Source organism: Cheilinus undulatus, linkage group 4 (genome assembly GCF_018320785.1).
Source record: "Cheilinus undulatus linkage group 4, ASM1832078v1, whole genome shotgun sequence".
Classification (NCBI taxonomy): Eukaryota; Metazoa; Chordata; class Actinopteri; order Labriformes; family Labridae; genus Cheilinus; species Cheilinus undulatus.
The window spans coordinates 40,272,467-40,287,943 of record NC_054868.1 but is presented as its reverse complement, the minus strand read 5'-3'; the positions used below and the strand labels follow the sequence as shown (position 1 = coordinate 40,287,943).

Genomic DNA, 15,477 nt, shown 5'->3' with positions numbered 1-15,477 from the left:
TCCTACATGTGGACTTAAATTACCCTTACAGATGCATAAATCTCACAAGATGGCAGTAACAATGGAAGAGGCCTTTAGCTGTCCACCCTCAGGTATGGATGGACAACTAATGGGTAAGAAAACGGCTTATCAGGATAGAAGGTGAGGGCTCCAAACAAGTCAAGCTGTCAGATTACAGAAACATGTTTGGGCTGAGAGCGTTATCAGACAGTAGAGCAGGGCTTTTGTTCAGTGGGGGGCAGAGGACAAGAGAAAGTGACAAGATTAGAGCTAAAGCCTTTGCATTCAATTCTCAGAGAGGACAGTATTTAGAAATAAAGACTGTGGTCACTTAATACATCAATTAATTTAAGTAATTTCTCCAGCCAACACAAGAAAAAGCACTTACTGCCTTCTTTTAAAGGATATTGTCAGGTCCTGCTCTGGTCTCTGGATCAGGTTACAGGCTTAATGAGTTAAACCTCTCAATTAAACTCTTAATTCAATCCTGTAACAGGTCTGCTGAAGACCAGAGGCTGGGACAAGTATAATGAATCTGACACTCTGCTTTCCTCTGATGCTTGCCTATGCTGTTCCAACTGCAGGTGGAACAAAGAAGGAGTTAAATCACCAAACATTACTTTAACAGAGCATTTTGTAGGGTGCATTTAACTCCCATTTAGGTTTACGTTCAAAGTGTAGGGGTTGACCAAGGACAAGGGTCTGTTTTCTGTGGTACAAATGTTTTAAACAAGGGCTGACAATGACAAATAAAACAGCATTTAACTTTGACATTTGAACCATAAAATCAAATCAGCTCATCCTTAAGTCTTAGTGGACACTGGTGCAGAGTTTGAGGAAAATACCTCAAACTGTTCTTGAGATATGTTCACAAGCACTCATGACCTTGACCTTTGGCCGATGACTTCCAAAGTATAATCAGTTCATCATTTAGTCAGGATGAACATATGTGCAAAGTTTAAAGTAAATCACTCAAAGGGTTCTTAAGATATCACATTCTCAAAAAAAGCCTGAAAAGCAAGGTATGATAAGAAGGCCTGCTGACCTTGACCCTTCACTGATGACCTTCTAAATTTAATATGTTCTTTCTTGGGTCAGAGCTGCATGGCAGCGCTGGGGTTTGCGCTGTTACCTCACAGCAAGCTGGCCTGCTTCCCAGTCAGGGCCTTTCTGTCTAGAACTTGCATCTTCTCCCTGTGCATGCGTGGGTTTTCTCTGGGAACTCCGTCCTCCTCCCTCCACCAAAGACATGCTTTTAGGTTAATTGGTGACTCTAAATTGCCTGTAGGTGTGAGTGTGAGTGGTTGTTTGTCTCTGTATGTTGACCCTGCGATTAAGTGGTGACCAGTCCAGGTTGAAACCCACCTCTCACTCTATGACAGCTGGGATAGGCTCCAGCTCCCGGCGACCCTGAACAGCATAAGGGGTGTAGAAAATGTACGGATCCTTGGGTCAGGGTGAACATTTGTTCAAAGTTTGATTAAATCTGTTAAAGCATTTTGAGATATTGCATTCACTAGAATGTCCAAGACAAATGGATGGACAACCTTTGAACATAATGCCTTGGCAGAAATGTATCATTTAGAATAAATATTTAAGTGCTGCTTCTTAATAGCTGCATGCTTCTGTACTTGAGAAGCGATTTTTGGCATGCATCTTGTTATGACTTATATGTTGTTTGCTTTGGACACTGCATGACCCTGTCTTGGCCACTCATCACTTGTAAACACAAGAGTCTCAATGTGACTTCCTTGTCAATAAAGGTTGAACATGCATCACGTAGTTTTCTAATGAAAAAGGGTCATATCTATATTTTGCTGACCATGGTGTCTTAGATAATGGTTGCTTCAAGCAAACAACCTCTACGGTTTATTATCAAAGTGGATACTGCTGAATGTGATCCAAGCTGAATGTTATCCAAGAGACATGCCTGTAAAGGACATGACCTTTTCATGATACCACATAGTAGGGCTGGGCAACATGAACCAGAAATCCTATCTTGATGTTCCATATGAGGATAATCATCTCTTTTTTCTATAAATAAACAACAAAAATAGTGAGTCCATAGTCAATTCTGCTTAGGCAAAATTTCATGGATTTAGAATGGATACAATCAGAACCACAGATTTATGGTTAGATGGAATCATACATGGGGAAATATGCAATGAAGGACGGATTTTTGGAAACTTTGATGTTTTGAATCTAGCCCAAACCCTGGATGAATGGAATTATAGATGGAATCATAAGATGAATCATGGATGAGTCTATGGATCATGGATGAATGGAATCACAGATAATGTGCTTACAATAAGAGGCAAACATCCAAAATGAATAACATGTGTTTATGCACCCAGTAAAATCAGCATTCCTCATAGCATTACAGCGTGCACATGTCCCAGAAAGAATAGCTGCTCTGCATAGCTGTTCTGCCTGGACTCTACTATTTAATGCAAATAGAGGCATCAAATCTTCACGTCATACATGCTGGACTGAATGAACAACAGCTGACAATCTTAAAGGAGTTTCTTTCAGCCTTGACAACATAAATTTGAGAAGCTGTAGTGATGCACATAGAGGATGACTTCATATTGTTATCTAAGTTCTATTCCTAAAGTAATTTGACCTGCCAAGTGTTTCTATCTATCATCCAAACCTGTTTACCTAAGTCCAACCAAAGTCTTTGATTAAAAATATCTACATCAGAAAATGTAAAAGGAAACAAATGTGTCTATTCAGACATTCCCATTCTCACAGACCAACAAAGTGCAGCTCTCCTGGGGTCATAAGAAGTTCTAGACCATTTGCCACAGAACCAAGAAAATTTCATTTCACAATCATAATATGACTTGACTAATGGGGTTTGTTAAATCTTAGTAATCCATTAGGAAGTCTGTGTCCTATTTAGTGCTTTTTTTGACAGAGGTGATGCTGGGTTCACCCTGTCAGAGGTAATAACCATTTCCATGAGTCACTTGTTTGGACTGTCAGGCCTAGAAAGTCTCCTGTCTGCTCACAGGAAGCAAATACCATCTGGTTTCACTTTCAGACACAGGATTCTTGGTTCAAAAGTTTAAAGGCTGGGGTTCTCTAAGGTTCTTTCTCACATTATAATCACATGTCAAATGTAATTATCACTCAAGGAATTCCTATTTTTGGGTGGATTTACACTCAACTTGAAGTCAAAATAATTCTTAACCATGAAGTCTGGGGTTTTTCAATCACCCTGTTTTAAAGCAAGAGTTTATCCCACAAAGAGTTAGAGGTGTAAAACACCTATCTCATCATGATATGAAACAATTTTGATATTTTGGACAATGAAACGATATTTTACAATACCACATAATCTGTCATGATATGATTGCAGTATAATTCGTTAAAATACCTTATAATCAATTCCAGACTTCTTTTAACACAGCTTTCACATGGTTAGAGCAACAACGTGTACTTTTTCTGCAACCATTCATAATAATGACCAAGTCTTTTGGACTCTTTTTTTGTATTTTAGATTTTTTCCTGAACTTATTCACACAAATGTGGTCTTAAATAGATATTTCTACTCTATCATCACTCTTCATGCTTTACATAGGAGCCCTTAATAAGGCATGTACTTCATTTGTAATTTTGCAATACACTGTCTGACGGCCGGATGTGTGGAATTTTATTGAGATTAAATATGTGGCATCTGATGATAGAGTAGTGAATTTACATTGTTTCTGATTTATTGCAATCTTCATTTTGATAAATGGAGGAGTCAGGGCAAAGTTTTAGTTCCATGGATGATCTCTCATTGTTAGCGGCTTCAAAACGAGAGAAAGAGGGAAGGGAGGTCGAAAGACAACAGCTTCTCACTTGATCCGCATCGAGTTTGGACATCTTATAGTTTCATTATCAATCGAACATGAAATGGAAAACTTCAACCAGTGTATGAAAAGAGACACAAGACAGTGGACTTCTGACTCTGTTAATCTGTAGAGCCTGTGTCAGACACCACTGGTGAGGGGAGAGTGTTTTTTTTATCCATAAATGATCTCATAAGGCGATGGTTCATGCATAAAAAAATGCAGACATAGTTTGCAAAGTAAGGAAAGAGGCCCATCCTGCAGTAGTCTTCATCTGAAATATGTCAGCTAAGAGAAGAGTGAATACCATCTATAAAAGTGGTGAAAAGGGGTTAGTAGGGTCAATAATGGGTCAACAGAGCCAAGAGAAGGTGTCAGAAGCACCAAAATGGACTGACAAAGTGGTGGAAAGGGCTTAAACATGACAAAAATGGCGTAAAGGAGAAGAAATTGGCAGAAAGGTGGTAAAATGAGGGCAAAAAAGTGGCAAAAATGTGTTTAAATTGTCAAAAACTGATGGGAATAAAGTTAAGGATGGGCACAAATTGTGCAAAATTGGTAAAGTGGCAAATAATAGTGACAAAATTGGGAGAGAAAAGTTGTTAAAAAGTAGCACAAATAAATACTTTCAACATCAGAACCCATTAATAGTTTGACACACTTTTCAGGTCCAAAATGAAGAAAATGTTAGCCAGGATGCATGCTGGCATCAATGCTGTTGATCCAACACATGTTGAGAACCATTGCCATAGATTCTTCTTATGGTGCTTGCTCATATTATTGTAAACAACACATGCACTACTGCTCGGGATCTTCAGCATTCAAGCAGGGTTTAGAGGATTATTATTTGTCATTTATTTTGCTATGTTCAGGGTAAGCCTTTAAGATTTTGAAAAACTACATCAGACCAAAATAAAATATGATATGAACTAATTCATTGAATTGCATGAAGTACTCTAAAAGATATAAATAGTAATATGACAAGAAAAATAGAAAAATTTAATATGACTAATTTTTGTGGTATTTGGGCGGTGTTTGTTAATCTACTCTTCCCTATCCCATTTCCTGATTTCTAGTTTATTTTCTTCCTGTTTTGTGTTTTCAAGGGTTTGTTTTATCAGAACCACTTCACTCATTTAAAGTTAAATAATCCCATGAGATCAATCAAATTATTATAATTAACGTCTTTTGTTAAGGCTTCCCCCAGATGAGACAATGTCTATAAATCTTTGTGATTAGGGGCACCATGTGTTTGAGCTCACCTCATCTCATAACACCAGGGACCCTCAATGACAATTTTAGATGAGAAAGTTAATGCATATGTGTCCCAGATGGCTGGGATTTGAGTAAAAACAGTCTCGCGTGGATTTATGGAGTGGAAGACATAGGGAGGAAACCGCACTGATAGATATGGCAAAAGGCCTGAACTTTAAAATGTATCCATTAGTGCCTTGTTGAAATAATCGTGGCATGCAATTATGTATGGATGATTAAACAGGCTGTAATTACCCAGACTGCTGACACAGCTGAAGCCTATAAATAACAGAAGTTTGGAGATAAAACCTTTGGCTGAAAAGCTCAGCACAGACATTCCATCTGTTTCTTTTTTATTTACAACAGTACAGTCCCACTGAGAACAATACATTCGACTAATGCAAATGGTCTTCTTAAGACATTTTAGGCAATGAATTATGACAAAAAGAAAATAAAACTTGCCGCTTCAGCAAAGACTTGGTTATTTAAGGATGCTTTATGACAGACCCACCTGCTTGCCCTCCAAAGTATACAGTCTCCTCACAGCTCCAGAGTCCAACTTGATTGCATCCGTGATGTCAGTGAGCACCTGCTCGAAGGAGTGCGCCGTTTTCTTGTTGAGAAGTATTCGGACTGCCTTGCGAGGTTTGACGCCGCTGCGGATGACAGTGACGAGTTTGGGTTTGATGTAGTCCTTGGACTCACGCTGCAGCTCATTCTTCAGTGGGATGAGGGAGGAGAGGGAGCGGGATGTGCCGGTCTTGCTGCCCACTGCCCAGTTAGGGTGGACATTCTTGGTGTAGTCCACGCGTCGGAAAGGTTCATTTGAGGCACACACATAACTTTCACCTAAGGAGTACAAAAAAGTTCAGATCACTGATAATCAAAATATGGATCTTTCAAATTTGATATAAAAATACATGAAATAAATGTTGTGAACATGTGCTTCTCAAACAGGATGTATGCACCATGAAATACTGCATCTCCATGCCAGACAACAAAGAGTTAACATTCCTCATCTGCAACAAAAAGGCACATTGAGAGGCCAGGCCAGTGTTACACTGTCCTCTCTCCCTTTTCAGCTGTGTAGCTGCTGCACTGGCCATCCTCCAAAGCAAAGCGTTTTGTTTTATCTGCCAGCATTCCTTTCGAACAGTTAACACGCAAATGTTTCCCCTCAAGAACGAGAGTCATGTGACAAGTGCATGGGCTTGGTCGGTAAGTGTAAACCACTGCAGGAATGTCTGTGGATTGTTTCGAGGGTCGAGTGTTGGATGAGGAATTCGAATGCGGGTAAGAGAGGGAAAGTGACGGACACTCATCACAGAAGTATGTAAGTGCCCTCAAACATTACACCTCATGAAACACATTCACTCCTCTACTGTATCTATTCCAACTCATATCCATTTTATTTCTCTTTGCTTTAAAAGGCCAAAGGAGAAAGACTGCACAGTATCTTTCTCATTTTGTCTCACATGTGTCAAGACAAACGAATAGAGCTGCAGAGGAGAAGGCCATATGAGACAGCATATCCCATGATAGCCGGTTTCATTAAGCCTGCAATTAACCAAGGGCTAATTAAAAGGCTGGGCCACAGCTGGAGGGACTGGGCTATGCCTGCAAACTAAAACAAAATATAAGTGGGGCTGTCATTCATCTAGAGGGACAAAGGCAGAAGACTTCAAATGCCCTCGGATGGTGGCTGGTGACAGGCATATTCCCTGAGGTGCAGAGATCTCAGGTGCAACATCCATCCGTAATGTGAGGGGAGCCCCAATTCTCCAGCCACCCGCTGTCCTCATGTGGACAACAGACGAGGTCAATATTAACAGAGCTGCCGAACCAGTCCAGCTGCTTTTGCTGCAGTGGTGGCACAGCTGTACCTAAAGACGTGGAAGTTAGCTGGAAACATAAAAACAGAGTAAATATGCAGGTATTATAAAGCTTATCAGCACAAAAATGATAACCATTCTCAGTATTACCAGTCTTGCATCATTATGACCATAGTCACCAATGTGAGATGAAGATTTGAGGCCATTTCACGATCTGTTCTAATTACAGGCCTATAATGCCATTAACACAACTCTAAGGCAGTTATTTGAAATGGTTTAAGTGACCTCTGTGTAACTTTAGAATGAAGACTTAAAGCCCTACTAAGGTACAAAGTATCCCAAATGCATTGTTCCATATTCATGATGTAGCCAAGCATTATCCTCTGAGCAGCATCTACTTAAAATATTCATGACTGAATGACCTCTAAAATTAGGATTTATTAATTGAAGCTCAGTGGAATCAAAATGGTTTGAAACAGAAATTCTCCTGCTAATTATACTAAATCTCTGTAATTCACTCACATAAATTAATAAAAACCAATGCTTCCTATTTCAATGTTTTCTCTTTAGAGATTTCTGGCATTAAATTTAGCTGGTCACTAGAGGTCTTTTTAAAAAAATACTGAAATAGGAGCTGTGGCTGTTGGTATACCTTCCCTGGCCTATAGAACAGCTGATCTGATCTGATGCTAGAAGACAGCAGCACTTTTGCCTATAAGTAAGACATTAGTCAGCATCATCCGTTCAGAGGAACTCCACTATTTTTACAGTCTGAAAAGTACTGATCAGCTACTATGAAAGTGGTTTAACAACTGATGTGGCTCTAAAATAAGATTTTAAGAGTCAAGTTTCTCTGTGTTGTCCTTTTGGTACATCAGTCTGAAATTTCATCAAGGTTTTCTTGGCAAAAGCTTGGAAACAACCTGTAACACCCCTGACGCAATGTGCAAAGCAGGATCAACAGGGGTAAAGTCTTAGTGAACGTTGAATGCTGAAGCATCTGTCTAATGGTTGCAATACATTTTATGACATCTTGTGCAACGTTATTCTCCCATAGATAATATTTAAATGGTTTACTGATTTTAGCCTGAGCTCATGTTTAACAGTCTGCCCTGAAGAGACTTTAAATGCAGCAGTGCAGAGAGAGTGTTTTTTCCTCAAAACCTAAACCAGTTCTTTAACTTTTCTGTGCAACCAGTAGTGATTCCACATTGCTTTACCCATCTTATTACAAAATGGATATACAGTTTTACTTGGCAGAGAAGATGCCCTTTGGGTTAGTCAAACAGCATACTTTGACTTTCCAGGGAGCGCATGGCAAAAAGAACCTATTCATGGATAGATACTAGGGCGGAACAATTTGCAAAAATAATCTAATTGCGATTTCTTCCTCAAATCTTGCAATTGCGATTTAATATGCAATTATTCTTGGGTTAATTGAAAACAATCAAAGTATTTCCGAAGCAATTAATCTGTAGTAGCATAAATCTGAATTTGGGGGTGCAACAAACTTTAAGCTATAAAGGAGGCGGCTGGTGTGGGGGAGGTGGGGCTGGCTACCGGCTGATCGCAGCAGGGGTATGATTTTCATGAAGTAACAATAGGCTTCACCAGTTTTAGATAGAATGAGCTAACTATTCTGGCCCATATTGCAAATGTAATGTCATTTGCTTTGTTTAAGGGTGTTATCATTTTTATGTCACTAATTTTGATCAAGAAAAACATACATAAAACACAGAAAGGAGGATTTTTGTAAACCATTAAAAAAATTGACACTTGAATGTTTGCATAATGTGAATAAAATCTCTGCCGCTGCTAAAAATTGATTTATAAACTGGTATTTTGACACATTTTAAGTTAAAGAAATATTGCATCTTCTGCAATTTGAAAATTGCAGCAGGCCATATTACAATTTAATCTTATTTGTGATTAATTGCCCAGCCCTAATAGATACATTTATGACCATGCATACTGTACACAATAAAATCAGTTCAAAAACAATTAATCCCTTGTAGCATGAATTTGAATATGAGGGTGAAACAAATTTTATGTTATAAAGGAGGCGACTGGGGTGGAGGTTAAGCTTTGCCAGTAGCAGCATGCTGCATCAGCGTTAATGCAAGAAGGGATTAGTGAAAAGTATGTAATGTTTACACTGCTGTGTTGAGAGAAAGAGCTGTGATTGGCTGTGAGAGCTTGGAGGGGATAATCAGCTGGCAGTCAGCTGATCATGGCTGGGCTAGACAACCATGTCCTGCATAATTTTCCAGCTTAATTTTCTTAATCAGTAGTTCTCAATTGATCTATCCTCAGGATCCACTATCACCTCCTTAAATGTGCGATCACATCCCATATTTCTGATTTATTTTTCAGATTTACTCAATGAAACACAGAGCTGTTTGAACCTCAGACAGTACAGAAAGTGACAACACAAAGAGACTGAAGGAAATACCTCAAAGTTCCCAAGAAAAGTACCACAGAAAATTCCTTAAAGTTTTTGGGACAGATTCCAGACAAAATTACAAAAATTTTCCCAGAAGGTCCCTATAAACCCCCTACTGTTTCTGGAGGGTTTCCAGTGGAAATTTCTTAAATAGTCCTGGAAACCCCCTGAAGAAGTCAAAAAAAAAAAAAAGGGTCCTTATAACTTCTGCTGAATATTCCAAAAAAGTCCTGGTTCCTCGTGAAATTTCTGTAGATTAATTGGAAAAGTCTTAGAGAATATCACCAAAAGTGTTTGGGAAAATTATTAAACCTTTGGGTGAGTATTTGGGTTGGTTTCCTAAAAAGTTATCAGAGAAAATTCATCAAAGATTTCAGACAAATTCAAAAGGAAAATTCCTGAACAACCCAGAAATTTAAAACCCACTGGAAACAACTTCACAACCTTTTTCTGGGTCCTGACCTGCCAAGTTGAGATCCCCTGTTCTAAATGACCAAGTTCATAGGATGGCAATGCTAAACCCCTGGATTGTACACTCGCTGTTTTGACCATAATGTACTGTGCCATGAAAAAGTATTTGCAAATACTTTTTCATGGCACTTCTATGTCAGCACATAATGTTCTCCCTCATTTACACATAATACAGTACCAAGCTCTTTAAATCCAGATTAGTTTTCGATACTTTTCTATGTATTTTTCTATGAGTACAGAGGGTCAGGAGGAGTTTTCAGTCAGCCAGGTCAGCAACTTTAAGTTTTCAGAAATCTCTCTGTGTTTAGCTCTGAGTACTTCAGTTACTTAAGCCTGAGTCCATCTGGTTTTGAGTTAAGCTTCACTGTGTTGGTGCTCACAAATTTAAATACTTTACTTTTTCTTAGAACCAACAGGATTATTTCTAAGCGGAAGCTTTAGGAAAAGTTGTAATCAAGTTAGCAGAGCTTCAGCATTTGTGATTACAAAAGGTCTTAACAACCAGACATGGAGATATTGTGCCCCATTTAATCAGTAGATCACTTTCAGGGGGGAAAACAACAAAAAACCTTAATGAACCAAATAGGACCGAATGCTCTTGGCTTCATTTGTAACTAGCCTATCTCCAATTTGGCACCAAGATGAAGAACATTACTTGGTTGAGTTGTGCAGAAAAACACTTGGATATCACAGCTGCTACCAGCGTGCCTCACCACGACTTCCCCTCCTATAGAAAAAGAGTTGACTGGTTGGCTCTGTAATCCCATCCAGCCATATGAGGCACACATGTGAGAGGTGCTTATTGGGTTTCCACACAAAAGAGCTCCAGCAGACCTCAATCAATGGAGGCAGACTGCTGAGCTGTGCAGCAATGTTCCCTGGCTCTCGTCATTAGATGGGTGAGTAAACGAGGACAAGACACTAGAGCCTGGCTCATCTGCATCTGCACTTCTAACATCTAAGTGTATTGGTGGTGTCCTAATATTACTGCCATCAAGACTCAACCCACCATCAAGGAACAAATTAATGCACACTGTTTTCATTTAAACTGAACACGCCAAGATCAGTAACGTGTCCTCAATAAAAATCATGAGGAAAATCTAAATTACTTTGTTAGGAACCTCTCTATGCAGCTATGTTTTTTTAAACGTATAACACATTGGAATCAAACAATGAAAGAAGGCAAAAGGGTACAAATTAGGGGTCAACTGATATTGTTTTTTTTGGGCCTTTACCAATTACTAGTCACTTATGAAACCAATAAATGATATTTGGAACCAATAGGCATTAATTATGACATATAAAATGTACTTGATGTGGCAGAAGTAAAATAGCACAATAAAAAAAATGACCTATGTTGCTCTCTACAATACAAGTCTTCAATGATGATTACCATTGGAAGCTTTAATAGTGACAGACTTAGCAGGAATAGACCATGTCCAATATCACATGCTTTACAAAATTTTAGCATCAAGATGCTAACAGACATGAGGGATGGAACTGTTGCTGCTTTGAGAGAGACAAAGCCACAGTCTGCTTCTTTTCAATCATCCAGGACTACAGACAAGTGAAATACGGATTAAAACACACCTACAGCAGGTAAGATGTTTGTTCCTGCTACATCTGGTTCAAGTGAAAATAGACAAGCACTTCAGCAGTTAGCCTGTTCCCTGACCTTACGGTGAACTATGGCCAGAGTGCAGCTGTCTGGCTCAGCCAGAGCAGAGACACAGAAGTTGAGGATTAAATTTACTGTTTTCTGGCACAAATCTCTGCAGTGATGCTCTGAATTACCTGTAGCCATCTATGGCTAGAGATGGGAAATTTACCTCACAATGGCTGGCTGTTAACTTTCAATGAAGGCAGCGTCATCAGCTAACAACAGACAGTACTGAGATGAACTGCTCAGTGTTTTTATAATGCTGTAGCATAAGGGGGCGGGGTAATTCCCCATAGCGACCAATGACATTGTGGGCTGCCATATTTGCCCTGCCCAAATCAAACACAGCCAGGAGTTTAACAGTCTAAATCATAAAAGAGTCACACATAGATCTCCATGTTTTCAGGGGAATTCTATTGAAGACTTTTCAAACTTCTTCAGCAAACCCATAGTGAGAGATTTTAATGCTTATGACTTGCATAAAAAGCAATTTCAGGATTGTTGTGTCACTGTAGATTTGATATTGTATGGGTGAAAGAAAATAGCATTGACAGTATGGGATGAAATCAATTAAATAGGAGTATATTCAGCCTGAAATGGGCTGGATGATGGGCTGAGTCCATGTTTTCTTTGGCACTTTTTCTTTATCATTAGCCAGGTTAGACCTACTATGGAACAGATTAAAACTTTAGGTAATTTCATGATTCCAATTTTCATAGTGATCAGGCTTTTCAGGCTGATTTTCAGGCTTTCTGTGCTTTTATTTGAGAAACAGGACAATGGATAGAGTCAGAAACAGGGATGAGAGAGTGGGGAATGATATGTGGTGAAAGAGCCACATGCCACTTGCTGGTCGCGACCTACCCACTTGGCCATTTGCACCCCTGGGAATACTTTTAAATGGCAAAAGAGGCAAGGACTCTGTTGGTGAACTCACCTTTAAAAAAACAGAACAAACTAGATTACTCGTTGAAGCTCTATTAATCCTCTGAAAACTACTTAATCACTCAAAATGAACTCTGCAATCATTCCTCATTAAAAAAATGAGGTTCAGTGAAAAATGTGTGTACAAGATCCAGTGTACCAACAACTTCTGCATAAGCTGTCACACCCATGATGCTACAAAAATTTAGATCAGGCTCAGGCCTAAATCTCCCTGGTCACTCAGGGGAGACAGCAGAGGAAATGAGTGTAGCATTTCTAAAGTTTAGGAGGATGTGAGATGAAAACAGAGCAGTATACGTGAATAATGACTGCAAAATGAGGCCAATGGATCCTAGGTTTCCATGGTAAAGCAGTAGCTTCTCATATTAAAAGAGAACTACAAGACTATCACAGGAAGTCAGTGCTTCACCTCTTCACAAAAACAACAACAGCTGATAGCAGATGTCACTTTAAAGTCAAATTAGAGCACATAAATGTTGGCTATATCATATTAATTTCCAAATTATAATCAAATTTCCTGTGTTAAAGTTTATTATCCCCCCATATGCTGAAAGTGATGCACAGATAGTGGATGGGGGATGGAAACTCCCATCCTTCAACCCCTAGGGTGATATCATTTTGAAAACACTTTGACAGCCAATCGACCCCTCAACATACACGTTCATCACACATTAACTCCCACACAGGGCTGCACTTAAAAAGGTACACAAGGTACTTTCAAGCCCACACAAACACAGTGTACCAACACATTCGAAACAGAGAGAAAAAAGTGAAATCAATGCACGCTGACGCACATTAGGAGGGGTCCTCTTCTCTGCGTGCAAGGCACTGGGTCAAACATGTCAGAACAGTTATGTCAGTGCTGCAAAATATGTGAATGATGCCAAATGATGCTCTACATTGCATCAATTATACTTTAGATTATGTTAGGGTATATGCACAGTAGATCCCTACAGAAAAGAAGCAATGATCCATAAGTAATGTTGTATCTGGCAGAGTGAACTGTCCTGATTGGTGACATGTACAAAAAGTGGATAGCATCTAGAGCCATTAAAACGTGGAACCACTCTGAGTGACCTTTAAAACTTCTGCCTCAGGCTTCTGCATGGGGCGTTTAGCCAACACAGCAAAACCAAGCTTTTATAAAATCAATGGAGGCCCTGATCAATGCACAATATCCATCATCAATATAAACATGTATTGATCTTCTTTCATGAGTTGTGGTCACATAAAGTTGTTGCTCCACACATCAACCTTACCCTCTACTAACTCATCCAGACTGGTGATCTTCCTAGCTCCATCCAGCGTGTATAACACCCGGACACCCTGGGGAAGGTTGACATTGTCGGACAGGGATCGTGTCAGCTCCATAAGCAGGGCATCCAGAGACCTGAACCGGTCGTTGGACACTGCATACACCAGACCTTTAAAATATTTGTCCCCATTGCGGTAAAAGCGCACTTTTCTGGCTTTTTTCTCGGAGGTGAGGGACTGCAGAGTGCGCGTACGGTAAAAACTACAGTGCGCACTGTGCGCAGGGCTAGGGACCAGACCGTTGCCTCTGCTGCCAGAGTGGGACCCAGAGCCAGAGTTGGTCCTCGGTGTCCGGTGAGGTTTCTCTCGCTCCTCGAAGTGTTCAAATTCAATACTTCTGCTTAGAGACATGTCCCTTCTTCGTCTCTTGAGTCCTCTTACAGGAAAAACACAACTTTTATCCAGAGAGTACAGCGTCCCAACCGGAGGAAGTAGGATAACACGTGTGCGTCTTCAGCCTCCACTTCCAGTCTTTTCTGCAGCAAAAATACTCCCAAAATACCGACCCAGTCAAGATATCACTTCCACTTCAAAGAAAGTGAATCTGGTCCTGACAGATCCGTATTATCGGTTTTGAAGCTACAAAGCACAGAAGGAGCAGTGTAATCCAAACGCAAACTCTGGATTATCCGGTTGAAAATATGTCGAATAATGAGCAGCTGTGTTGCGCAGACATTGCAGTGGTGGACCCGTCACTGGCTTGAGAACAACTTTTTACAAAACTTCGACGTAACGCAAAAAAAAAGCCCGCAAACCGCCACCTTCTCCACTTCACATCCTCTCTGTGACTGGACGCTCGCTCAAGCTGTCAAATCAATGGATAATGAAAGAGGGGAAGCCTTCCCCGCCTCAGGGTCCTAATGCTCTCTATTGTTCACTTAATGTATTCAGGACCTGCAAACAATGACATACAGACATCCTCAGTGACCTCAAATTTAATCAAACTGTAGAAATAGTTCGGGAAGTTTTCCCAAGTTAAATCATTATAATAGAAAAAGTAACCTATGGGTCAGCAAAAATGTTGTAACATGTATGCTGCTACCTAATATTAGGCTGTGATGATACTGCATTTACATTTTTTTATTTCATAGATAGTTCTAAATAGTTAACCATACTATACAATACTATAAGATAAAACAAAGTTGCAAATAGTGTTACAAAGTAACAGAACTTATATCAAGTAAGAGGGGATAACTAACCAGGATAGCTATCAGTGCAACTAGCAAGATAAACAAAAACTGGCTAGCTTGCTTAATAGTAGGTTATCTTTGACTTACCCTTGACCTAGGAAGAAAAAACTTTGAGTAGGGTCAAAATAAGGCTTTCATATAAATTATATCTGAACACATACAAGTAGCAATTAGAAAACATACAACAAGTTGACTTAATGGTTAGCACACAAATTAGCAAGAGTTAGCACTGCAGTTTTCCAGTTGACAGGCGGTGGTTAGTTGGGAAAAGCTATTCACAGGGAAAAAGGAAAAAGAAAGACTGTGAAAAACGTCTGATATATATTTACAAAGCCTGAAATACTATTAAAATACTTGTAAAAATGTACAAAATCTGATACAAAAGTACAAAATCTGAGAAATTTTTAAACAACTTGAAAAAAAATTCACAAAGTCCATTAAATAATCAGAAAGTCTGAAGCACTTTTACAAAACTTGAAACAAATTTACAAAGTCTGATACAAAATAACAAAGTCTATAACATTTTAAA

The 15,477-nt window shown here is 39.4% G+C and overlaps 1 protein-coding gene across 4 annotated transcripts in view; it reads right to left on the bottom strand.

Annotated features, from left to right (window-relative positions):
• Positions 1-14,534, bottom strand: part of dclk2a (doublecortin-like kinase 2a) — a 71,276-nt gene extending 56,742 nt beyond the window's left edge. For all 4 annotated transcript variants that reach the window (XM_041784599.1, XM_041784600.1, XM_041784601.1 and 1 more), the window contains exons 1-2: positions 13,704-14,534; positions 5,605-5,942 (exon numbers count right to left, since the gene is read on the bottom strand). In XM_041784599.1, the coding sequence (XP_041640533.1) occupies positions 5,605-5,942; positions 13,704-14,109 (744 nt within the window). In that variant the 5' untranslated portion in view covers positions 14,110-14,534. The remainder of the gene's footprint in view (positions 1-5,604; positions 5,943-13,703) is intronic.
• Positions 14,535-15,477: the final 943 nt, after the last annotated feature.